Source organism: Alligator mississippiensis, chromosome 8 (assembly GCF_030867095.1).
Source record: "Alligator mississippiensis isolate rAllMis1 chromosome 8, rAllMis1, whole genome shotgun sequence".
In the NCBI taxonomy this organism is placed as follows: Eukaryota; Metazoa; Chordata; order Crocodylia; family Alligatoridae; genus Alligator; species Alligator mississippiensis.
Window position 1 is genome coordinate 65,134,278 of NC_081831.1, and position 27,148 is coordinate 65,161,425.

The 27,148-nt window shown below is 45.4% G+C and overlaps 1 protein-coding gene across 1 annotated transcript in view; it reads left to right on the forward strand.

Annotated features, from left to right (window-relative positions):
- SLC16A2 (solute carrier family 16 member 2) overlaps positions 1 to 11,472 on the forward strand; it is a 95,740-nt gene extending 84,268 nt beyond the window's left edge. The window contains exon 6 of the mRNA XM_019487937.2: positions 939 to 11,472. Within this exon, the coding sequence (XP_019343482.2) occupies positions 939 to 1,159 (221 nt within the window). The 3' untranslated portion in view covers positions 1,160 to 11,472. The remainder of the gene's footprint in view (positions 1 to 938) is intronic.
- Positions 11,473 to 27,148: the final 15,676 nt, after the last annotated feature.

Below are 27,148 nucleotides of genomic sequence, written 5' to 3' on the forward strand. Positions count from 1 at the left end.
CAGAATGTAAAGATTAGATATGGGGTTATTGTCCAACAAACATCTGCATACTTGCTTAACTTTAAGGACTTTGAGCTTATTTGTGTTTAAAGTAAAACATGTGCAAGTTCAATGCAGGAACATGCCCTTGAACAAGAAGGGCAGCTGAATTTGATAAAAACAAAACAAAAAAAAAGCACTATCAGTGCCTATGCTTCTGGGCATGAATTGATGATTCAGCTGGTGTTGAGAAAAGACTGTCAGCATCATTACGCTGCTCCTTAGAAATATCCTGAATTGGACACATCATGCAAAACCATGCAATCCCTATGTTTCTACATGCAAGAGAAATCTTGGAATTCTAGGGACTTTCCTAACAGCCTTCAAATGATGATGGAAGTAGGTAGCATCTCCAGAAAAAAAAAGTCTAGTCATGTAAGAACTTGCTTGAACAAATGGTATTGCACAGTGGGTCTAAAGGGAGTAGCGTGTAATTGGTAAATGTCAGTAGTTGGTTCCCTCTCCAAACAAAAAAAACCCAAACCAAAACTAGCATGGACATCCATAAGCAAACCCTTTGTTACAAAGAAAGGGGTTTAATGCTCAACATGTTTATAGGCAGCTGGTATCCTTTTTCCTGTATATTTGTTTATCAATCTAGTGATAAAAAATTGCATCTGCAGTATTTGATTACTAAACGTTACCTTGATTTTATTTCTGATTCTGGTTTGAGTCTCAGAATCTTATTTCAGTTGTAGTTAAATAATAATTAGTATCTGAGGTTGTGATCCTTAATTCTGATACCAGCTTTTAAAATCCTGGGTAACAGAGCTCTGTTCTATGAAGCCTAGTTAGGCTGGAGCTGGAGAGGGCCCAAGTCGTCTCCTCTGTGGATTTAGGAAGACTTAAATTAGCCATTAGTCTAAAGTAACTACAATCACGGTTCTTCTGTTTTTCAGGATACCTCCATGATTATTTTGGGACTTACCACCCATCCTTTTATTTTGCTGGAATTCCCCCAATTATCGGGGGCCTGGTCTTGTCTGTCGTGCCTCTGGTTCATCAAAGAATGCTCAAGAAACAGCAGCCGGATTCTGGCAAAGACAAAATGTTGGTTTCAGAGACCGTCATGAATGGAGAGCTCCTTCCAGGCTGTCCTACCACCGAGGCACACATATAAAGCCTTTTCCCAGTCCCTCGCTCCCAGAGACATGCATACACATGTACACACTCTGACACCAGCATCTTCCCCCTGTCTAAGCACAGGCCCTTTTTTAAAAGGAGTATAATCCTGTGCAGTTGCAGAGGTGCTGCAATATATTTGTTAGGGCTGTGCGAAGCTTTGGGTACTGATTTGATTTGGATGAGATTTGGCCTGATTCAGTAGCCAAATCTCCAAATCTGAATCAAATTAAGAGACCAATACAAAGGTCTGAATTGATTTGAAGCCTCCAAATCAATTTGGTGGAGATTCGGTGATTCGGGCAGTCCCCATTTGCCACGCAAGCAGCTGGACCCAGACTCCATGCTGATAAGTAGGGGGCTGCAGCGGCTGTCAGGGCTTTTGGGGGCTCGTGGCAGAGCGCCCCCCCTGCACAGTGCGGGGCAGTGGGGGGCAGCAGGGATCGCTGCCCTGCCTGGCAGGAGCCAGTGAGTGCGGGGCTTTTTTTTTTAAAAGAGCTGGAACGCTGGTGCTGGGCAGGGCAGGGCAGCCATTGATGGGGTTGGGAGAGTGGGTGGGGGGTGGGACCTGTTTGATTCGGCCAATTCGGCAGCGGCTGAATCTTTGAATTAGATTCCGCCAAGTCGACTTGGGACAGTGATTTGAATCACCAAATCGAATCTCTGTCCTCCGAATCGACTGAATCCGAATCCAAAACAAATACTAGCCACTTCGCACAGGCCTAATATTTGTAGAGGAAAAAGTTCTCCTAGTTAATGCTTTTAACTTTTGGAGCCATTTTACAGGACATTTTGATTTTTAAAGCTGCATTTTTCTCCAACCATTTTCTGAAGAGAACTCTAACTTGGACTCGAACTCACTTTTCTTGCTTCCTCAATTTTCTAATTGTCACAATATTTGTTTACAGCTAATGAATGCCTTTAAAGCAAGCTGTAGGCAAAACTTGTTGAACCTCTGGGTTTTAGTTACAGATCCATCCTAGCACACAGCATCCTTGATGCTGCCTGCACATATTGCCTTGATGTTGGATTCAGTTCCATACTACCTTAAACTTATGATGAACAGAGCTTAATCTATGATGAACAGATTTCAAGACTTTTTTTATTCCACTTGAAGGCAAAAAAATTAAAATAGGGCTAAGCATTTGTCTTTTGTAAGAGTGCTGAATTCTCCCCTCCCACATCAAAAAAAAGTCTTTTCTGAAAATTTTCAATCTGTTTAACTGGACCATAAGCTAATTCCTGTATGGCCTGGTCAGCCACCAAACTCGGATTTCCCCTCTGATATTCCATCAAGGAGAGAGATCCCCTCGCTGTGTGTGCCTAGTGTCAAACCTGACTTGGCTGTAAACAGTTAAAGTAGGCTAGCTGCTGGTTGTCAGATGTGTGTTTCACTGATGGCAGGAGAACTTTGGAGTCTCACCTTTTCCATCTGCTCTTGGATGGAAAGAGAAAACATACTGCCCTCAGTGATGCTGAGCACTTACTGTGACTCATAATGTAGCCTCTGGCCCCGACTCCCCAATTCTTTGTCAAGCAGAGATCAAGGATCACTGCAAGAAAACTGAAGGCACTTGAAAACACAGAAAGGTAGAAAAGGAAGAAAGTGTGATTTAAATTTTGAGACCCAACTCCATCCATTCAAGATGATCCCTCTTAAAACTGAGGAGATGAACTATTAGCCTGTGGTTCATCTGTTGGTCACCTCCAGCTTTCTTAACTAGTAACTAAATGAGTAGGTTTCCAAGCCCCCAACAGAAAGAGGAATTAACTGCCAACTTAAGATGTTCTAACTAGTAAAATACTATATTTGCAGGTAACAAAATGACTAGCACTGAATCTCCAAGAGTCAGAGTCCAGTGGCACTCGGACCTCTATGTCAGTTTTGACCTGAGCTGTTCCACTTGGTTGGTTAACTCATCTTTAGCATTTCTTAACCACATCGAGGTGTGTGGGTTAGTTTTTGCTCAGAATTCCAAGCAAGTCGAAGCTGAAAAATTGACTAGAAGAAGGGAGAGTGGGCTGTGCAAATACTAATGGACTTTGTGTGCCAGGTCTGTATTATTCTTCAATGATCAACTTGTCAGTATTACAGGAGCTGTGAAAAGAGGCAGAATATTTTTAAAAGGCATTTTTTTTTTCCTTTTTGCGTATGCTTCAGTATTTTTCCTCTATGCTTATGTCTTGCTGGGGAGCAGCTTGAGAGGTCACTATGGGACATGGAGGTTTCAGACAAGATCTAGGGGCAGGCTGGCTGACTGCCCTTCAAAATGATTACAAGTGTGAGTGAAAGAAGGGGGATCTCTCTTGGCAGCACGGATGCAGTGTGTACCTCTGTGTGGACAATATTTTGTGCTCCAGATGGTGGTCCAAGCTCAAGGTGGTAATGAGTATTTTAACTAGCTGACATGATCAGTTTCTATTCAAAATTGTCCACAAGGCTCAAGTGACCACTGCCACACTTGGAAACAGCAGAAAGCAAGCACGTTCTGTAAGAACAGAGAGCCCTGAGGTTATGTGGAGTCCTGCTGATTGATGTGGAGACTCCAGCACATTTTGATCTCTCAGAGAGCTCAATGAGAAATTCAGTAGAAGCAGATGCATGGCCTGGATTGAAGACCAACCTTGGTAGTTCACAGAAGGTAATAATAATCCATGTTTGTGCAGCCATCAGTGTAACCAGGTGTTAATAAAGAGGAATGAGGTTCTCTGGATTTGGAGCCTCAAAGAAATCTGCAACAAAGCTGACTTTTAGTTTCCACGGAGCTAACTTGTTGAAGAAGCGGAGATTGTGTGTTGAACAAAAAGTGTTTCATCAGAATGGATGATTGTCTCGCATCTTTTTTTTTTTCCCATTGCCTTGCTTAACTAAAAAAGAAAAAAAAGCAGCCATTATAAGTGAGTTACGGCAAAGACTGATAACTGAGGAGACTATGGGAATCTTTCTGTTACTTAGTGTGGAGGTCTAACAAAGTATTGGACCATAGACTTGTTCTCAATTCATGCCTGTAACTCTTGTCAATATAGCATTGGGGTGGGAGTTTGGCATAATGACAAAGGGCTCCACATGCCCCCCTGCCTTTATCTACATTGACGGTATACAGCAAAATGGTGTGCTTTGTTGTTATTTTTTATAAATGTCAATCCCTGTAGCAACATCTGGAGAACTAGATGGCATTTTGTAGCACTTAATAATTTAATTCTAAAATGTGGATGGGTGTTTTATGTGTCGGAGTGTATGTGTCTCTCTCTCTCTCTTTCTCTCTATCTCCCCATCTTGCTCTCCACCAACCTTTTCCTCTGAGGATACATTTTTTTAACTATTACTCATTACTAGAAAGCAGAACACAAGAAGCTAAAACATGTATCAGAGCCTTGGAAAAATGCATCAGCTGGAACAGCATGTTTAACAAGTATCTGTTCCATATCCATGTCTTGATGTGAGTCAGATTGTGCTGCTCTGACTCAAACTGAGCAGTACTTTGTGCTACCACTAGCCCTGCTGGCTGCTGCAGGATTCCAAGTGTGATCCCCCAGCCCTATTCCATTGAAGTCCGTGGGACTATTCCCACAGTAAGGTACATCCTAGCAAATGGAGCATCGCAATCTGACCATTAATCCTTATCTTGAGGAGAAAAGAAAGACCTTTATTGCAACTGCCTTTGTATCCTGGTTCTTCATGCTACGTTAGAGTTCTTTTTTCAGTATATTCTCAGTATTAAAGCTTTCCTTTCAAGGGGTATTTTTTTCAATTATAAAAAAGAAGGTAAAGTTGAATGTGCAATAAGACAAGCTGTGCTGCCTCAAAACACAAGCACTACATGAGTCAACACGTGAAAGTTGGGTTCGTAAGTAACCGATTACACTTGCTAATACCAAATAACAAGGCACTGTGCCGTTCCCAGACATTAATTCTAAATACTTCTCTAATGCTTGAGACCATTTACAGATCAATATCCTTATGTACAAGAATCTCCCATTAGGGGATAATCTTCATTCTGAAAACTCAGTCCATGAGTGTGATTGTGCTATAACATGACAATGCCAGCATGAAGTGATGATCCACTGTCTCAAGAAAGCTAAAGTTTTGAGCCATCCAAGGTAGTTAAATGTTCTGTGCCAGGCACACAAAGGGTGCAGTAGTGAGTAAGATAGACAAATTAAGTGTTTGGGGGGAAAAACTGGAGGTAGCAAACTTCAAACTACTTCCATCACATTTTCCTAATCTAAACATTCCTTTTGTCAATTCTATGAAAGGCAAGACGTTTATTAGCTAAAATATGGCAAAATTCTCTGCTTTCATCCACACAGTGAAGCTAGATTCTAATATTCTGTTTGCCTAAAAATGGATGTCAGAATCAGGACAGCTACATATCCAAGCAACCGTATGGAAAGAGGAACGTTGTCTTTAAAATGTGTTCGTGTCCTGTAGCTGTCTTATGTAAGCAATAAGGTGTATTAGGCAGATTCCAAGAATTATCGCATGTTATTGGCATGCAATAGATATGGGTGTGAAGATTTGAGTGTCTCTGAACTGATAGTAATTACACTAATTTCTCAGAAATTCACTGTTCTTGCTTTAGGCCTATTGGAGTCCATCACTGGAACATCAAGTCATAACTTCAGGCAACTTCACCTGAATAACCAAAATGCATTGACATGCTTACACTCCTCTTCCCAGTGCAGTGTCTAAAGAATTAATATGCTCATGCATTCTGTTTAAAGATTTGGTTTTGAGACCCTTACTGAGACAATTTCCCAACAAAGTCAAACTTGCCAGCATAAAAACTGAAGGATTATGTTAACTAGAGTGTTTTGTGATTTAAATAACCTGTGTCCATACTATACTCAAGCCAGTGCCCAGGCCTGGTCTTTGCTTTGTTCTTTTTCTCTGCAAATGTGAATGAGTTTTCAGCTGTATGGGTTCTTCATCCATAGGTTTACAATTTCACTTTCTTTTCTGAAATGAAACAAATCTTTCTGTTTCCTTCTAAGAATGAAAGCAAAGGCCTCATCTGACTGTTCTCTGTATTACTTTTGTCTCCTCCGTTTCTTAGGAAGGGAGGGAGGAGTTTGACAGTCAACGTTTCAGTGACACCAACTCAGTATTAATCTTTGGACTCTTGTGCAGTAATGCACGCACTGCCAGTAACGAAACTGAACTCATTTAGAAATAAGGACACTGTGAATTCAGACAAGAGGAGAGAAGGTGATTGGTTTATTGTATATAGCAAGCAATGAATTTGGAGAACAGCTGATGAATCTGTATTCCTACCTAAGGCACATCAAAGCAGGACATGTTGTAGCAGCCCCCTGCTTAAGAATCTGTTGGAGTTTCCATTCAAAACCCTAAGCTCCAGGGTGTTAAAAATTAGTCATTAAAAAAAAAATTGGCTCCTGCCAAAACATGGCAGGAGATTTTTAACTCCTATCACTCTGACAGCAGAATGTTTTGTGCCAGACAAACTAAGAGATTAAATGCTCATCTCTTAGCTCATTTTCTAAATCTGTTTTGAGTTCCTATGAAAATAAAGGTGAAAAACTGGACCTTTGCCATCTGTGGGTGTTCTCTCTGCCTTGGATATTTTGCTGATCTCCATAATTAAAAAATATTTTAGAACGGATGCATCTCAAGCAAGGGAGAAAAGGATAAAAAGAAACCATGAATAACAGCAGCAAGAAGGAGACATCATTTCACATCTGTGATAATGAGAGGTGATGGTCAGCTGGTAACCTTTCTTTCCTTCTTTCTTTTTTCTTTTACGCTCTGTGTATTCAAAGGGCTTATTAAACATCTTGAAGATCTTCCCATGATAGGACCTGTGAGAGAGCCTATGTGCTATTTACCCTCCAAATCGAGAGCTGCAGAGTCTCTGGAGTCCTCCACAGGTCTGCTGTACTGTCTTTTCAGTGCATATTTAAGAGTATCACCACCTAGTGATCAGCATTTCTTCAAGAAACTTGGAGCCTTCTGTGTTTCTGAGGGTACTGACACACACATTTAGAGAAGTTTTAAAAGGGCAGCAGCTGTTCCATTCCAGTTGTTATGTGTGGACAAGGTGGAAACAATAGAAATGTAGCAACTCCACTCCAACTTAATATTGCTTCGTCCCCATGTAACAATAAGAATGGAACAGCTGCTGCCCTTTGAAAATATTCCCCTTTTGCATCAACTCCAAATGTCTATCTGTCCCTACCCTCAAGTAATACGAGCAGAGGCTTAAGGAAGGCACCTGAGCTAATCCTATGCACCCTTAATCTACAGCAAAGGATCCAAATTCTGCTTTCGCACCCTTGTATTGTTACCAGTGCAACAGTAATGTTTCTGAGGTGTACCTTACTGTAACTGAAACCAGGCACAAACCCTACTGGTGTACCTGTGCAAGTGCCTGCAAAGGGCTCTCTGATTCAGGTGGCATTATCTGCTGCCAAGCTGCCTCCATTTTTGCAACTCATGGGTTTAGATCAGATCTCAGATTTCCCTGAGGGGGAAATTTGGCCCTTGCCCACATGCACTGTTCTAGACTTGGTCGAAGGGAATGCATCTACTTTCAGTGATTCCAAATAACCTTAGAGGGGGATGTGGGCCTGAGTCAAAACCTTTGAATTTTGATACAGCTTCAGATCTAGATCAAAACTTTGTACTTTTAATCTCAGTCTCTTGGGCCAAAGAATAATACAGGCATTAGTATTGCAGACCCGGATCCAAGACTGATTCTTACCTTTTCTCATTTTTGTTGTGGCAGAATAATCTTTCCTTATCTGACTGAAGTGGAGAGCACAAAGGGGTTTAAAGACCAAGATTACTCCAAAATAAAGCAGACTCCCCTCTCTTGTCCTTTGTCCCCCAGCCAGTACAGCTAGTGGCCAATATATATCCTCAGAGAATAACTAGCTGTCCAGATTCAAATTCTGTAGTTGTAAGTCTTTTCCAAATTTTAGCTACCCTTGTTGGAATAATATGCATTATACAAATTCACCTTAAATACTTATCTAGCTGACAGTTTGTGTAATAGAAACTACTGGCACTGGTTCTCTTTTACTGTTATTATTAGTTTCTTCTTTTAAATGGCCCCTTTTGTGTGTTGAGTTATTTGGTAAAACTGCTCATCATGGATCAGCTGAGTCCATGAAACAGCAGCTCCAGTTCAGGACAATTAAACCAAGCCCGCAGGTTTCACACACCTTCCTTTCAAGATATTTTCCAAGGAAGCGCGCGTGGAGCTACCGACCAATGCAGTTCTATTGTGTGAAGGAAGGTGACTCTAAATGGTTTCAGTACATCAACGCGTAAAACCTCTCTTTGGACTGACGTTCTGTATTTGGGGAGATTGCTTGTTTAGTGGAGGGTTCCACTGTAATTTAGCCAACTATGATCTCGGCACCTATAACCTAGATTTTCTTCTGCCTCAGGCAGCTGTTTCAGGCGCTGTCATCTCAGTGTGTCTTTGGAGCCAGACATACTCTGTAAGCTCCCACTTTTAGTTACTGGATTTACCTTGCAAGAATTGGCATCATTAACCCATACATCCTCCATGACAGGTTCAGTCACATTGCCATAGCACCTGGATGGCATCTGTGTGCTCTCAGAGAGGAAGTCTGATAGTGTCTTGGGCTCTGTGGGGACACTTACACTGGTACCAAGTGGGAAACTATTGTTACTGTTCTCCGAGGGTGGCATTTATGTTGGAGTATGTGATTTGGCATAATCTCACATAATGGTCCAGAATTACTCTATTTCTAATGACACTGAGATTATCTCTCAGCATGATCCTACATAACCTTCTTTTGATGAATAAAATTTAAATCTCTTTACTATTCCTGCTATGTCTCCTTTACAATAGGAGTGCCATGCTGATCATGTAGATATATCATTATAATGCACCAACAAAATACTAAATATCAGTGTAAACTGTATCCATAAAACTGCTTTTGCTAATAAAGCTTATTCCAGCCCCACTCCTTCCAGGGAAAACAAATCATACCAATAAAAGCCTGGTTGTGTCAGTATAATTGCATCTGTGTTGGAGCTCTAGCCAGTATGGGCATGAAGGCCAGGGATCACAATTCTTTATACTCCTGAATGATGTAGGTATGTTGGTGGAAACCTGTAATTTGAATGTGACTTTGGTCTCCAAGCAGCTGGCATGTTGGTGATTTTAGTGAATGTCCTTTTGTGTTGATTTATATTGCAGCCTTTTTTGTCAGACTTGTGAAACTAGTTCATCTGTGAAGCAAATGTGCTCTTTTTCACTCTTCACTAGTTTGATCATAGTCTGCTAGCTAGATTCATCTCCTGTACATATATGCCTTTCCAAATCAAAATGTTTTTTTCCCCTCCAACAGTCTGTATCTGTATTGACCTAACATCATTACTGATTGCAAATGCAGGATTGACTGAACAGGACATGCTGTGTATACTTGGACCGCTCTCAGCCCTTGTCAAATGCCAAGAGGGCATATCAAAAGAAGGAGGGGGGAAAATCCTCTAAGATTTGGTTATGTGCTTTTTGGCAGGGGGGGGAGGGGGAGGGTTGCTTTTGAACTGTGTCTGGTATAGCTAAAGTTTTTGTTCACTTTCTAATACACTTTCCAAAGTTTGTCCTCTCTGTTACTTTCAACTCCAACTGCCAAGATAATCTCAAATGTAAGAATTTTAAGCATATTGTAAGTCTCTAGTTAGCTGTCCTATTTACTGAGGAATGAAACTTTTTGTACTTTCTTGTAATAGATGTGGTGCAGGCTGATTTGTTTACTGGAGCAAGTTTCTGCTTGGCTTTGGTAGTTTGTTTTTCACTGATCACAACCAGGCGGATGTCAAACTCTGTCTTCTTTGGTAGGATTTCCAGCCTTTTTCAGAATCCATCCATGAACTTTTGACCTTGAAAGGTCTTTGTGCTTACCTGCAAATCTCACTGATCTTTCAGGGGTTTCAGTACAGTTGGTTTTTTTCTTTCTGGCTTTTGAGCTCATCAAATCATTTCAGAAAAGTACAATACACCTCAAAGGCCCCTGCTTTCCCAGCCTATCCAGTTTCACCTAATGAAATCCATTTAATGGAGGAGATGGGTCTGATCTTGGGAAACGATTTGAAAATGACCCATTTCTCCCCCATGATTTCAAGGCGAACTCTGAGTGCGAGCAGCGAAGGCTGAGGTTTGAACTTATGCTGCCAGATGTCAGATAAGACTAGTCATTTTACATTACAGTTCCCAACACTTCAGCTCACATGAGTGTTACTGCAGTGCTGTGCAGTAACGGACGCTGGTTTACATTATGCGGGTGGATAGCTCTTTCATGCCATAATGAAGATGCGTCTTTCCATATCCTGGCTAGGTCTTTTGGAGACTGGAATTCATTGCATTAACCAACCAGTTGTCTTTGCTGGAAATGCTCACTTCGATAGTGGAAGCCAAAAGTGCCCACCAAAGAGGAGAGAGAAGAAAATGCCCTGTGCAGCCTTGGGAGAGGTACAAATCCTCCCAGTTTTACTCTGCTTTATGGATCCATCTCATCGCTGGAAGTGAGGACCTGACTCTGTAAGGTACTCATCATCACCCTCAGCCCTCATTGGAGTGCCTCCAGTGAATGGGAGGTGTGGACATCTCATACCTGCATTTCATTTCATCAAGGCACTTAAGTATGTGGTTAATGCAGCCTTAAAGTTGCTACAATCCTGAGTAGGTGGAGTTTCCTGAATCAGGGCTTGAGCACTTTGCTCAGCAGAGTTTGACTTCAGGCATACACTTAAGCAAGGTCTTAAGCATGCGGCTGAATCAGGGCCCACAGAGAGCGCTCTACACTCCACTGAATCAGGCTCTCGAGGGCATGCATACAAAGCCTCGGGACTGTGCCAAGGAGTGCCATAATGAGGCACATGCCACCTGATCCATGTACGCAACCTCCTGAAACAGAAATAACAGAGCCAACTTAGCTTGGCATCACACACGCACATGCACACAAGCTCCCTGGATGTGGAGAGAGCATACAACTAGAGCAGAATCCCATAGGGAAGTGAGAGGTGCTGACATGCCTTGGGGTTCAGGGAAAAGAAATCACATTGGTAAACCTAATGGCCAGAGTCTTATTCCAGCTCCTTTCTTTCATGTCTCCTCCTTGTAAAGTGTTTCACAGTCTCTTAAATTTTTGTACTTGGAAGTGAAGTATTTGGATGTGTGTTTAAAGTATGACTGACTGTCCTTTTTCAAATGTGAACTTCTGATTGTTGGTATAAAAATATTAGTACAATTTTTGTAAATGTTTATGAAACTATAAAAATATATAGAATTAAAACTGGTTAAAAAAAATTGGGATTTGCATATTTGTCACCTTATATTTTTCCCCTCCCCTCTGGATGTGCCTCCTAGAGCCTTTTTCTTCCCTCTTCCAGACTTCTGAACCAAGCAGAGCTTCTCTGCCTGAGACAGATCATCTCATCCCAAAATGCACCTGCCTCCTGCCATGTGATTTTTAAAAGAGAGGAATTTAGGAAAAAGCAGTGTACCAAGCTGTTTATTTTATCCAGTCTCTCATCCAGCCTGAGACATTGTGCAGAATTAATTGCTCAGTTCTCAAGTTAAACACTAAGTTACAGGAAGAAGAGATTTTCAAATGCTCTTCTGAGGGGTGATGTAGCTGCAAGGTTGCTTGAGATGAGAGGAATTTCTAAGAAGAAGGTTCTTGGCTACTTAGGAGCAGGGGATAGGCAGATGACTGAATGGGCTACTGGTACCTCTTACATTGTAAAGGCTTTCAGGAAATACCCATGGACCTCCACATCAGTTAAATCTTAAATTCTGCAGGCCTGCGCCAGACATGTAGTTCTTGTTTTGACTTTTTGTAAATTGTGTAGTATCTGTGATCATGTTTAAGCAAGTATACCACAGGTTTCCTCTGTCTTTGTCTATCCTCATATTGCTGCTGTCAAACACTGAGTCAGCCATCAGTGCCGGATGGAGGGTTTCTGGTTAATATTTGGCAAAAGTTTCTGAAAACTCTGATCTCCTTTTCCCTAGTTGTCAGCGTTTCCTTGGTTGCGCATATTATATTATTTCCTTTTCTATCTGTATCTGTCCAGTCCAGCTGAGAAGAAAGCTGAAACAGTGCTCCAAGTATCATCTCCATCCTCTCCTCTTTTCTTGGGACATGAGGCTAATGGGAAGTTGAAAGCTCTGTAAATGTCACCTCCCTCTTATTCTGGCTGAGAAGTGCAATGGGAAAAAAATAGTCCAGAGATCTATTCCCCACCACCCCTCCTGTACCTTCATAGTGACTTGTCTAGATTTCGTAGACATTAGGGCTGGAAGGGGCCTGGCAAGATCATCGGGTCCAGCCCCCCGCCCAAAGGGCAGGCAGTCAACAAGGGTCAAATGACCCCAGCAAGATAAGCATCCCAGTGTTCCTTAAAGGAATCCAGAGTAGGTGCTTTAACCGCCTCTGGGGGGAGTCTATTCCAGGCTCTGGGGACTTGGACAGTAAAGAAGTTTTTCCTTATGTCCACCTGAAACGGTCTTCCAAGAGTTTGTGACCATTGGTGAATGTTTGACCTAGTCTTCCCATGGGATGCCCTGGTGAACAGACATTCTCCCAGTTCCTGGCGCACCCCCCTTATATACTTACAGGCTGCCACCATGTCACCCCTGAGCCTTCGCTTTTCCAGGCTGAAGAGTCCCATGCTTCTCAGCCTCTCCTCATAAGGCCTGCTCTCTTGACCTCTAATCATTCACGTGGCTGTCCTCTGGACTCTCTCGAGATTGAACTCTCCAAGCCCATTAAAAATCCAGAACTTGTTCAGTCTGGCAGGTCAATGACTGAGATGTAATGGGTTAAAATGCATCCACTAACTTCAGTGTACAGTTTGGGTGCCTACTCGGAGGGACTCTTTGGCCTCTGCCTCCCGATCTTTGGGGGGACACACAACTGAGAGAGAAGCTGCCTTCAGAATTCAGGTTTCCTACCCTACCAGCTTAGTGTCCTGCCTGCTGATTGGCCGGTTTCATCACTGACAATTGGGAAGAGAACCTTTTGGGGACAAGAAGAGCAAAAGCAACTGCAATGGTCAATCTGGGCAGCCACCACTATCCTGCCCGTTCCTTCTGTACACCTTGGCACTTGCACCGCTTGCAAGGGGAAGAGATGCAACCTCCTTCCTCCCACTCCCGCAGACTGACGTCTCCCTCTGCTGGCACACGGGCTGCTCTGCTTGCCTGACCCCTGGAGCAACCCCCATCATAGCAGGGAGGCAGTTCTGGGTGATGGGTGGCTGGGTGGGGTATTGGCTCCATTTCCTCCTGCTACCACAATAATGTTGGCATAATTAAGCAACTGCCAACAGAATTACTCAGAAGAGGGCAAGTCAGGGGCTCTTCTTTGTAGAAGCTGAAAACTCATGTAACCTGTTAGAACAGCATGGAACTGCTATAGCAACAAGCCCGGTTTGTTTTCAGATTGGTTTCACAAGTTAGGGAGCGCGAGGCCGTCTGTGACCAAGAGGCACTCCTGCCACCTAAAAACAAAGCAGCCAACGTGTCCCGTCCTGATGCCTGGGCAGGTTTAGATGGCCCTATTATATCACAAAGCTGTATAGGACTGTGCTTGTTTGCTGCTGGCATTAGGTTGGCATATGGGAATGCCTCCCAAGTTTTGACAGCATTGTGTAATGAGTGGTGAGAAGCGATGCCCTCATTCCTGTCTGACGCACACTTGACTGGCTTCTACAACCAGTTTTGTCCTGGGGCTGGAGTGATTAATTGCATTGGAAGCTGCAGTGGCAAGCAGAGGCCCCCTACGGCACACAAACATGCACAATGCCGAAAGTTAGTAAAATATAATTTTATAATTTTTAAAAATTTTTCTTCTGTCAGATGTTTAAATTGGCAGCAGGTAAGGGATGAGATACAGCTTTGCACTAATGGAAATTTTTACTCTGTGTGTGTGTGTGTGTGTGTGTGTGTGTGTGTGTGTGTGTGTGTGTGTGTGTGTGTGTACGTACACCTTCCAGTTTGAGGTTATCTTTTTTAATATCCCTAGACCAAGAGCAGTTGCAGAAGAAAGTGAGGAATCAATATAGCTGCACAGGGAATACCATTAGTAAGAAATTGGAAACAATTTCACCAAGAGCACAGTATTGTTCAGAGCGGGGATTTAAAATTCCAGTTTTATTTTTTCGTATTTGGAAAACAGTGTGGGAGCACTTTTTTTTTCATTTCACTTAGTCAAGATAATAAGGCAGAGTTTATCTCTGCATACACTCCAGAGAAAGAAAAGGTCTGGTAACTGGTGGGCTCAGGATCCAAACTGACTCAGACCTGGCACTGGCCAGTCATATGGTCCTGTTCCCAATATGAAGCTGGAAATGGGTCCAAATCCAGCACCCTGCCTGTTTGCTGCTGCTAAGTTAAATGAAGAGTGAAAGTTTTCCCATGCCATGTCCAGCAGAGGTGACAGCATAGACCCCCTCCCTTCACCTGGGAGCTGGGTCTACCCACCACATCCAGTCCAAAGCTGGAAAACTCAAGCACAGTCTGAGTGAGTTGATGGGCCATGGGCAGCAACCTGTAGCTGCGGTGGGGTGCTTTTCTTTTATTTCCAGTCTAAAGTGCTACATAGAAGAGCAGTGCTGGTGCATACCTATGTCCTCCCATACCCATTCATGCAGCTCTCTGCCTGTGGTACAACACAAAAACAGTACCACAGCTTAAACCTGGGACATCTTTGCAAACAGCCTCTCTTTCCAGTCTCTTTTGCAAATTGAATGAATGGCTGGCCTATCATGTGGAGAAACTCTTCTCGAAAAGGTGTTGCTTCCTACGTAGATAAGCGCAGCGTTGCGACCTCAGTTGCAAGAATTTGATGGGATGCATGACTTCAAATGGGTTTTTACTGTTTCAGACTGTTTCAATGGGGGACTTGTCCAAGTGCACAAACACATGCAGCAACAGGAACAGATGTAGAATTTTCCAGAATCAAGTTAAAAAAAAAGAGGCAAAATCAAAAGGGTGAGGATTGTTCAAAACAGTGCAACGCCAAAGTAAAAAAAAAAACAACCAGTTGACAATTTTTGAGTCTCACTCTCAAGAAATGTTTAATCCAAATCGCTGAAGATTTCCAGAAGTATTTTGGCTTTAACTGAGCGATAGCTTTGGCAAAAACACAGTGTGTCAAAACAATTTGAACTGGGCTTCTCAGGGTTGTGTTAGCAAATACATATTCGGCTTTCACATTTTAGGATCTACATGGGCCACAGGAGAACAAAACTCTGAAGACAGTAATAATGCAGACGTGGTCCTTTGTTGGATCTAAACATATGTGCAAAGCTTAATGTAGCATTAACTGCTTATTTTTATTGCTGGAGGTATCAGCCAAGGTCCAGGTGTCTTATCGATGTGTAGAAAAGTGCTGATCTTGAAACTGACTGCATGAGAGAGCTTCTGTCAATCAGTTAATTACTGATTCAGGGACTCTGTCACTGCCCCCAAAAGCTTACAGTTAATTAGAGGCGAAGGAAAAAAGAAAGATTATTATCCTAGTTTTACAGGTGGGTGATTGAGAAAATAGGAGCACAGGTATAACTTGCTCAAGCCAGGAACTGAAGCTAGATCTCTCTCTCCTGCCCTTGAGCTTTACAACTGTTTCCATGTTCGCTATAAAGCAATGAGTGTAAAATACGCTTTGTACGGCTACAGGTCACGTGTCCAGAATGCAACACATTTAACTGTGTAACCTTATGAGAGCTCTTCAGGAAGATACAGATGGAGATTTTCAGCTGCGCTGGCCCTGTGCCTTGTGTATGCATAAACATGTTTAGATGCAAAAGAGCATTTGTATCGCAAACTGAAGGACTGTCTAATTCACTGACTCTTTCTTTTGCACAACATTAGTGAATAGGTGAGGACCAACCATGAAGATTTTGCTGCTGCAAGCAGCGTACGCAGTTTTGGGGAGATGTTGTCTTTGACATCCCTGGCTAAAAACAGTTCCCTGGATAATCTTCATGCAGCTATTCTTCTATCTCAGGCCTCTTTTAAGGATATTCACCCCTCTTCCTGTGTTCAGTACAGTAGCATACACCCTGTATGGGATTACGCATTTTGCTGTAAGTCTGTAGATTTGCCTTATAAAGTCTTATAGAAAAAAAAGAATAGGGCTCTACAAAAGTAAAAGGAAAGTCAGTGCTTGAAAGGTAGTAATGACTTCATTTATCAGTGGTAGTGCCTAGAGAGGTGGTAGCCTGAAGGCAGAGTTTCAGCAATAGTGTTTATAAGCCTTTCCTTTCAGTTCAGGGTGGAGTGTAACATGGAAGAGCCTCCCTCTACAGGGCACATAAACCAGTAACAAACTCCATTAAATACCCAATAACCGCAGCAATGCTCCCTAGGCAGGACTGCAAGATCAAACAACATGGTCTCAGCTTAAGCAGATCAGAGCAAGGCCCCCAAAGAGAAAAAACCAGAAGAATCACAAATTCAATTCAAAGCACAAAGATCAAGAGCAGTACTATTTATGTTTCCTGCCTATAGTACAAGTGATAAGAATTAAGCAGCTCACATGTTAAAGCGCTTTGGTTACCTGAGATGGGAAAAATTCGTGAAGTGCAAAGTATTATCGTTCTTCATGCACTAAGGCCCATATCCACAACAGCGTGCCTTTTGAGCCTAACTGATTGATCTTCAATGGGAATTAGGTAAATTTGTTTTGTTCCCCAACCCTAAGAGCTTGGATTTGACTTTGAAGACTCAAATACAGATGCTGCCATGATTGTTTTGTCTATAGTACTTAAACACCTGCCTCCCACAGTGCTTGACTACCCCACCGTGCTTAATGTACTTATCTGCCCACTGCACATGAGGCAGGGAAAAGCTGCTATTTCTGTTTGTTACAGCTGGGGAACAGAACTGCAAAGACACTAAACACCCCAATTCGTTATGGTGATCAAACATCCTGCAGACCTCCTGAGGGCTACAGTTTGTACTGCCTTTAGTTTGCAATATGTTTTATTTAAATTCCAAGTACTGTGTGTGTGTGTGTGTGTGTGTGTGTGTGTGTGTGTGTGTGTGTGTGCATGCGCACACATGTGCACATGCGCACATGTGTGAAAGAGAGAACGAGAGAGAGAGAGCGACCGGGGGGGGGGGGGGGGAGGTCTGTTGCTTTTGATGCAGTGATTATTGGTACCCCATACTTAAGCAAAGGGCCTGCTCAGTCCACGGATCAGTGTGTTTTGAGAGCTGAAATTGCTTCCAGCCCAGCCATGTGACTTACAGGTGTTTGTCCTTTTGTGACCCGCTGCTTTGTGCTGCAGCAACTCCAGTACCAGAGGGAAATGAGAAAACAGAGCATCAGCCTCCGTGTCAGAGTCAAAGGGCTTGTGCTTCAGGTTAATAAAAAAAACCCCAACCCAACAACATGGGACTTTGTCCACGAGAGACTGCTGAATAATGGTATTCCCAGTAGATGATGGGGGGGGTGGCGGGGGCGTTTGGTTGGTTGTTTGTTTTGGTTTTTTCCTTCTAGGGAGAGCTAATGAAAGGCCAAGGGGCTGGTTCTGAAAAGGGGCTTACACACCACTATGCAAGCCTTTGAGGTTCCCTAAGCCACCATCCTGAGCCTTATGCTAGGCAGTTAGGCTCCCTACAAGCACAGGGGCCATGTCCAGATGAGCATGGCTGTGCAGTATGTGGTGCTACAGACTCGACTGCGGCACCAAACACTGCACATTCAGGCATTCCCTGTGCAGGGGGGAGGGGGGGGTAGTTGACCCTGGGAGCTCCTGGGATCAGAAATACCCACATGGAATAAAAGCAGGGCAGTGCAAATGGCGGCAGTGCATGCCACGCAAAACCAGAGGCAGGAGCCACACTCCAATGCCAGCCAGGCACCCAGATGCAGGAGCACTGCAAATGCAGCTGGAGTCCTGGCCCCCCACCCAGGACTCCAAGTAAGACTGTTGGGGCCAGCACAGTTGCTGCCCCAGCCTCCCCTACCCCATCTGGGAACCTGCTGCATGCCAGGGCACGCATGGCACAGGCATTCCCCAGGGACAAGTGCCAGTGGCACAAGGTGTGCCGGTGCTACTTGTTCCCAGAGAACCAAAGGTTCTGGACACGGCCAGGGAGAGCATGAAGGGCCTCAGACAGACCCACAAAAACTGGCAGGATGAGCAGGGTGCTGGTCAATAGGGAAAGGCTGGTGTCAGCAGCGTGTCCTAAGCTTCTGTGACCTGCTGCTTTGTGCTGCAGCAGCTCCAGGGCCAGAGGGAAATGCTGTAGCAGGATAAGAGTCTCAGACCAGATGTGCCTTCCTCATAAGGAAGTATCTTCTGCCATTCGCGACACCTCCTGGAACCTGGCACCCTAAAGCCTTGCTTTCAAATGCAAAAAAAAGCTTCACTCCCTCTCCCTCCAGCAGTTCAGAGACCCACTCAAGAACAGGAGCTCCTTCTCCTCTTCCAGCAGAGTGAAAGAAAAGCAGCGGTCACCACTGTCACCACCTCCCTGCCCCAAAACTTCTACAGGCCAGATGGGTGGCACAGAGCAGCTAGATCAGGCTGTGGGTCTGGCACCACTCCCTCCCTGCCCTGCACAACAGGACTCATCCCCAGGAGGCCAGCACCATCACCACCTCCCCATGCTCCACCAGCTCCCCCCAACCCCAGCATGCCAGGATTGGGGCACAGAGGGCCCAGTTTCACCCCCCCCACCTGGCCCTGCATACTTGGGTCAGGCATCAGGACCAGTGCTCAGAGCTTGGGGCTCCTCATGGGTCTGGAAACATGAGCGGTGGTGTGACACAGTTCTCCTGAAGCCAGATTTCAGGCCTGAGAGGAGCTCAATGGGCTGGGTGACCAAACGCCACAGGCCGGACCTGGTGCACAGGTTGGCAGATGAGCATCCTGATCATGTCTGTGGAAACTTTTTAAGGCTGAGTGGACGGGTGTTTCCCAGAGCCCATGGTGATTTGCTGTGGTGGTGATCACTGTAAGTCAAGCAAGCTGAACACATACCCCCGTCTCCCTTCCGCCCCCGGCCCCACACACGCGCACACACACACACTGGCACAGCAGTAGTCTTGAGCTGAATGGCTTAGTCCCGGGGTGGAGGGGTGGGAAATGTTCCCCATCTCCCCTGGTGACAGACATCAGAAAGCTTAAGCTGTCCAAAGAAAGGTAGGGCACAGCTGTAATACCATCATTCAGCAGGCTGGTGCACCCCAAGAGGTCAGGAATTTCAGTGATTATTCTTCACATCTCCAAGTGGGCATAGTGTCCTCTCCATGTACATGTGCCAGCAGGCAGGCTCCAAGCACATTTGCTGCTGCTGGCTGCCCCGGATCAGCTTTGGAATAATTTCTACCCATCACATCCACAGCAGATAAGGAAACCCGACCTGCAACAGATGCTAGTATTTGCTCAGGCATTGCATGGTCTCTTGAAGCAAGCTAATCCCTTCCTAGCCAGCACACACAGTTTGGGCTTCACAACAGGCAAGTAAAGGGCACCATAGGGTGCAGTGTAAATGGCAGCTGTTGGCCTAGCACCTAGTATACAGCAAGCAGCTTGCTGTAGCATTACAAGTGTTTTCTCGGGGTATTTTTTTGTTTTTTCTCTTCCTGCTCCCCCCCCCCACCCAGCACCCCCAAACCATCAAGGTGACACTCAACCATAGGGAGATGCAAGGTCTTGTTAAGACAGTCACATCACCTGGATACGGTATGAGACATGTTGCCCCCAACCACAACCTCCTCTCCCCAGAAAACAAGCAGTGCACCGTGCTGTGGGCAGGCAGCTGGATGGGTGGCTATGGTGCTTAGGTCATCTCAGCCCATTCTGCACCCACCCCCCAACCCAGCCTCCAGCCCTGCCTCCAGATGAGCAGCCGGGGGGGGGGGGGAGGGGCGGGGTGCATGTGCCCCCAGGTAGTGGCAAGAGTGAGGCATATCAAGAGGATCTTCCCCCCACAACACATGCTTTGGGGCGCTAGGCCAAGGGCCAGGGGGACAAGTAGGGGTGGTGAGGGAGGGGGGACAGGCCTCTGGGCTTGCTTTCAAACATAGGCAGCTTTGGCTTGCTTTAATGGTGACTCAAGGCCAGGGGCAACGCATAGGGGGTGCAAGCGAGTGCACATGCACCCCCCTGCGCATGGTGGTGCACTCCCTGGAAAAAGGTGCCGCCAATACTGTCGGCAGTGCCTATGGGCGGTTGCTGCTCGCCAGGTATAAAAAAATACCCTGGGGGAAAAACGCAGGGCAGAACACAGTCCCGTACCATGCCCTGAAGCAACTGGAGGCGTGGGTCCTCCACAGGGATGCTCTGGTAGCCAACCAGAGTGTCTCTATGGCTGCCCCTTGCACTGATGCTGCAGCATGCTGTCTCCCTGTGCAGGGCAAACAGCAGGGCTGCTGCAACCTGGACACGGACTATGATCCAGGTAAGTAGGGGTGGGGGTGCTGGAGGAGAGGGGGGGACTAGTGAGGGTGCAGGGCACCATGTGGGGGGGGGGCAGCTCAGGAGGGGTGGGTCCCCTGCCCAACCCCGCACAGCCCCAGTCCCCCTGCCCACCCTCCTGCACAGTCCCAGCCCCACACAGCTCACCAGCAGCCACAATTGGGGTGCTCGGGGCCTTGTGGCACAGCCCCCCCCATACAGCGTGGGGCAGTGAGGGCCAGTGTGGATCAGCACCGGCTGCCTAACACCCATGCTGCCTCTGCCACATTGCACAGGTGTGGGGGACTGTGCCACAAAGCCCCGAGTTCCCCTGCTGCTGCCGGTGAGCTGCAGCTGGTGCAGGGTGGCTCTGGACCCTGCAGGGTGGGGCAATAGCCCCTGTGGGGGGGTTCTGGGCCCTACAGGGGGGGCTACAGCCCCTGGGGGGGTTCTGGGCCCTGCAGGGGGGCTGTAGCCCCTGGGGGGTTGGGCCCTGCAGGGGGGCTTTGTAGCCCCTGCAGGGGGCAGTCCATGTGCTGTATGAGGGGGGGAGCGGGGCTGCACCTTGTAAGTGGCAGGGGACCCACCCTTCCTAAACAGCACCCCCCACACAGTCCTCCCACACACACATTCCCGCCACACTTACCCACACACATCCCCCCACAGCCACCCACTTGGATCCCCCCACACCTCTTCCCACCCCCACTCCATATCACACCCATCGTGTGATAAGGACACCAAAAGCAAACATCAAAACATATAGATATTTAGAATATATTTTGTTAGATCATAATGACACTTGTACACTTCCATATTGCTTTAAAATTGTAAATACAGCAATAAAACATTGCCCAACTGATATCTCTCTCTCTCCCTGTCTAGCTAGCTAGATAGTGATCTTTTGTTTTAATTTTGGAAGAACATGGATTTTGGGGGGTTTTAAACATTGAAGTTGGGATTTTTTTTACCAGCTGTTTTGCAGTTTTTATATAGGGAACATTAGAATTCCTGCTAGTGAGGCAGGTGGCAGGACCCAGGCAGAGGAGCTTGCTCAGGGCTGGCACCCGGGACCCAGCTGGAGGTGGCTGACCTCCTGGCCACTTGGGGCCAAGAGGATATGCTTTGACAGTTCAAAGCAGGCCACCACACTGAGAACATCTTCTGGGCACTAGCTGCCCAGATGGCAGAGCGGTAGCATGCATGGCAGTAGTACCACATGAAGGGCAACTGTGCAGCCACAGTCCACTGGCAGCTGGCTCAGAGGTGCAGATGCCTTTAACTAGCCATGTAGTCTGCATCTGGGTCTGGCAGGTGCACAGCCGTGGAGCCAAATGCTGTCAGTGGGTAGAGGGTACTGGGAAGTCTCAGGGCTGCTTCAGCAATCCAGCTGGCACAAGGGTAGTGTCTCCAGATAGCAACTGGCTGGGACCCAGAAGCTCCTGACTATATGCATCACCCAATTATCGTGGGCCCTGAGGCCCACCTAGCTAACTAGTAGCCCCTACTATATGGGGCCAATGGATGGATAACACAGCAGAATTCTTGGGACAACAAAGGCAAAAAACAGGACAGGAGTGACGTGTGGGTCAAAATGTGAAAATGAGTGCTCCTGAGGGGGATACCAGGCCGAGCCCTGCTGGGCTGCACCCACCAGTCCTCAAAGGTCCAAAAAAAAAGGTCCATTGAATGCTTTGCTTTCAGGACTTCTCTATCTGAAGACTCACCATACATTTGCAAAGAGATGTTATTTGACTGCAAGAGTGGAGGCAGGCAGGCTACAAGTCCATTATGGTACATCCCCACCAAAAAAACCCAAAAGCCAAAAACACGACCCTGTGCTAGATCCACTACACTCCTTCCTGTACCTATGCCCACCCCAGCAAGTCTAAAGAGCCAGTGGATGCCACCCCAGAAGCTCCTGAGCACAAGTAGCCCTGAGTTGCTTGCCAGGGCAGCTTTTTATACTGCTGGGGCCAGCAAAGGTGCTGGTCCCAGCCTTTAGCTTCCCCTGGCTGCAGATCTGGGAGGAGCTGGGCAGGGTTGTTTTGCCCCGAGTGGCACAATTTGCCCCACGTCAAAATACATATCCGGGCACATGCACTGAGGCAAAAATCCCTGGCTCAAATTTGTTCCACTCCTATTTGAGCTGCTGCAAGTGCACGTGCTTGCATGTGTAGACATGCCCTGAGGGGGTTTTTTTGTTTTGTTTTGGCTTGTTTGGGTTATTTTAGTGTATCCACCTCTGCTATTTACTAATCTCATTCAAAGATGTGTTTAGCTCAGCATGGTTGTTATATGTGCAGCAAGTAGTCCCATAGCCACATACTAGTCTTCATTCACTGCTCTGGAAGAAACCTAGGCAGTGGCATACCGAAAGATGGGGGGGCGGCGGGAGGAGGCCATGGCCCGCAGGCCCTGGCCAGGCCCTTCAGAGCCAGGCAGAAAGGCTGTGGCGCCCCCTGCGTTTGGTGCGTAGTTTCCCCCACCCTCGCAGGTTGTTTCTTCAGCTGTTCCAGACAAAAATTCTGGCCACTGCCCCTCCCCCGCGTCCAGTGTGCCCCGCTGTTAACTTCCCCACAGAAGTGCCATGGGATGGGAGAGGGGGCCCCGCACCCTGCTTGGATTTCCTGGGGGGGCCAAATGCAAGCATTGGCCCCCAAGTGCTGGACAGCCGCAGTATGCCCTGAACCTAGGTTTCACAGGGCTTGGACAGGCAGGACACTTACCATGGTGTAATCAGCACTGCCCTGGGTTGAGAACGCAGGTAGCGACTACCACATACCCCTAGGCTGGGACGGGGGACACAGGGCTGGTGATTGTAACCCATCTTCTATTATGCTTTGGGTACTCCCTCCTCTCACCCATCTTCCTCCCTGTACAAATCCATTCCCTGAAAAAAGCCAAGACTTGTTTTTATTGCAACTATATTGGCTATGTAGGGCTTGGGTCAAGTAGTACATTGCTGCTATTGCAAAGGGTTAGGGGGGTCAAAAGGGATGGGGTTTGCTCTTGGTTATGGTGCTAGGTTTTTAGGAAGTTACTTCACTTCTCTGTGAACCCATTTCTCCACCTGTAGAGGTGGAACTAGTGATACTAGCCCCCATTGGGAATCACTTTGCAATCAACGGCTGCCATATCTTGCCTAAGAGCTTATGTCTATTTTTTAAACAGTTAAATTTTCTGCACCCAGCCTATATGAGAGAGTGCACAGCAGGGGCCTGTCGACCTGATATACCTCTATCCTCCTCACCCTTTTGGTGCATTTTAGCATTCCCGCTCCTTTCACATGCTCTTTCTCTGGAAGTCTCTGCCTGCCCCCAGTTATTTTCACCATTTCTTTCCTGCTGCCTTGTTTCTGCTCTCCATTTATTGCAGTGAGTTGACTGCATGCCCTCAATCACAATGCTGTGTACAGTGCCATTCAAATCACTCCACATTGCTTTTTCAGCAGTATTTTTCTATTCCATGTCACATGTCTGGTTCATGTCAACCTCCTTTTACAAAGTGAATAGAAGTGATCCTTGAGTTAGCAGGTCTTTTGAGAGTGGCTATAATTTATTTAGAAGCCAGGAGCATGTACAAGGGGACTATGCTACTCCTTCCATTGTACATCACCTTATATTTGTTATCCTGAGATTTCATTTCCCATTATGTTGCTTTCTCATCAGGCATTGCTCAGAGAAAATTGTTGTGATAGGATCCTTATGCAGTGATTAATGCCAACACACTCAAATGTCTGACTCCTGTTAGTGTCTTCTTGGCCTACCTCTTCAGTTGGGGCAGCAGGCAGAACCTTTGCCCTCCTCAAATAGCTTTAGTTTCATGGGGCAGACACTTGCCTCCCAAAAGCACCATTGAAAATGCCAGGCCAAGGCCATGGCAGACATTTTGGTTTGTAGCCAAAGAGCAAACATGTATTCATGTGAATGCAGCAACCCAGATCTTTTGCTGGTGAGAAGCTTATAGCTGAGACAGTACTGTGGACTGTTTTAATGGTCCAATTTTGGTTGTTATAAAGAAAAAAAAACTGAGAAACAGATGGATGTCATGTTAATAAGCAAGCAGACAGTGATGTGCCAAGAACATTAGAATGTGCTGAGGTCCAAAAGTCAAGCCAAACCAAGACACATTTTTCTTCACAACATCTTAGAGAGGCCATTAATCACAGAAGCCAAAAGATTTGGGTGCAGGTTGGCAAGTATAACACACACAAAGGCCACGCATTCATTCATTACACTGACTCAAAGCAGGACATTTGCTGTTGGAAACATATTGTTCAGAGGGTGGAAGGTTTCAGCCCACAGCTTCATCATTCCATTTATTTTGTGCTTGACAACCCATGGCATGCTGCAACTTGGGATAAACATCTTTATAAAGTGCTTGCTCTGCTACAGGTCTCTGGGAGAAGACACAGAGATCAGTATGCTAGGTTGCAAAAAAAAAAAGATTTCAGAAAGCTTGGCTTAAGGAATTCAAGCCAAAATCTACATAGCAAAATAAATTGTTTTAATATCAGTAATAAATCTCCTCAGACATCCTCTACAGTTGCATAAGGCATCCCCCTACTGGTTGACAGTTGCAATTATACTTGTTTCACAACTGATTGATTTTTCATGACTTCAGTGCCAATGTAGAACTGCTTCCCCCATACAAGGTTACCAGGTCTTGCAAATTTTACCCCAAGTATCATAACATTCAGTGCTGTTCGGAAGCCTACAGCAGCTGGTGACGTGCCATTGCATGATCATTTCTTTTTTTTCCTAAAGCGAGTATAAATTAAATTTCAAACCCTCATGGTTGCAGAGGAAAACTTGAAGACATCATGATACAACCAAACGATTCAGAAACCCAAAAATGAACAAAAGAAGCCTCAAATGTATTGGGTTTAAGTCAGTTGCAACTTGTGAGAGGGAGGAGGTCTGAGCTCACAAAGTTTGCGTGCTTGGCATTTGGCAATGCTACACATACTTCATGGAATAGTTGGACTGTTTAATATTAGAAAGACATTAGCTTTAAAAATGAATGAAACAAGAAACAATGCTCTTTCTTGTTTAAGCTTGGTGGTAAAGGAAATTTAAAAATTTCCTTTGTAAAATTTAACGGAGGGCAGCAATTTGGCTTCTAATCACATCCCAGCAAGGTATAGATGGTAAGATGTTATAAAGTTATCCTAACCTCAGCGCACATCCCAATGGGACAACAGTGAAGCATTCTCTCCTGGTTAGTTTATTGCAATTCCTCTCTCAGCATGGTTTTGGAAAGCGTGATGCTAGGTGATTATTGTAGTTCAAAACCCAGAAATATCTTCCTTTGAGGACTGCTGTGCTGCTATAGTGTGGCATCAAACTGCCCCAAGGTAGCTATGGCAGACATTTAGCTTTGTAAATGGCAGAGATTCCTGTCACCAACTTCACTTGCTTTTTTATGTTTCCAACAGACAAACTACCTTAAAAACAAGTTGAAAAAAAAAAGGTCCATTGAACCCTTTGCTTTCAGGACTTCTCTATCTGAAGACTCACCATACCTGACAAAAAGATGCTATTTGACTGCAGGAGTGGAGGCAGGCAGGATACAAATCCATTATAGTACATCCCCACCAAAAAACCCCAAAAAACCAAAAACACAACCCCATGCTAGATCCACTACACTCTTTCCTGCACCTATGCCCACCCCAACAAGTCTCTGCTCCTGCATGTATGTGTAACATTCATTTTGAAAAGTTTTTATTCTCATCATTTTGCAGTGCAAGACGAAAAGAGAGTGAAAACACCATTGTCTGCCTTCCCTTCCACCTGGCCTTTTTGGAATATGAGCACTGCCAAATGGCTCCAAATTAGTGATGGGAAAGTTACAAGAAAGCAGGTTGTTTAGCTTGACTGTTCCTAGAATGTTGTCTCGGAACAAGCTATGGTTCTGCAAGGGTTAACACAGCTTTGGACCCTCAAGTATCTTAGGGCACCCACTCGAATGTCTGAATGGCTTCCTTCCTTCTGCTCCACGCCCAAGCATAAACACTGGAGCAAATACAGCAGGTTCCCAGCATACACAACCCTTGGAGCAAGATAACACTCTCAATGACAGATGCCTTCCCGCACACCCATCAACACTAACTGTAAGAGAGCCAATAAATTCACATTTATGCCGTACATTTTCACGACGCTTTTGCAAAGAGTGTGGTCTTAAAAAAACCACATAATGACAGGCCTAATCCTGACCTCACCTAGCAGATAAATGCAGTGTGATTTATTAGTAGTCCCCACACAACAGTAGCTGAAAACCTAGACTGCAAGTTATTCAGGGCCTCCTGGAAGAATGCGCAAAGGCTGTCTCTTCTTGAGCTTATTTTCTAGGGCAAGCAGTACTTTTTGCTGGGGCAAGCAGGAATACTTTTACTTTTTACAACACCCTTCAAGTTATGTTTTCAACAAGCTACCCCTCCTCTCGTGCTTTGCTTAAAATAATGCAGCTCTCTTGTAATTCTTTGTGGGGCTTATTTGACATTTTGGGGCGCAGCAAACAAAAATGAACAACTTTTGAGGGATCTGCAAGTTGCTGGGCAGTACCCAA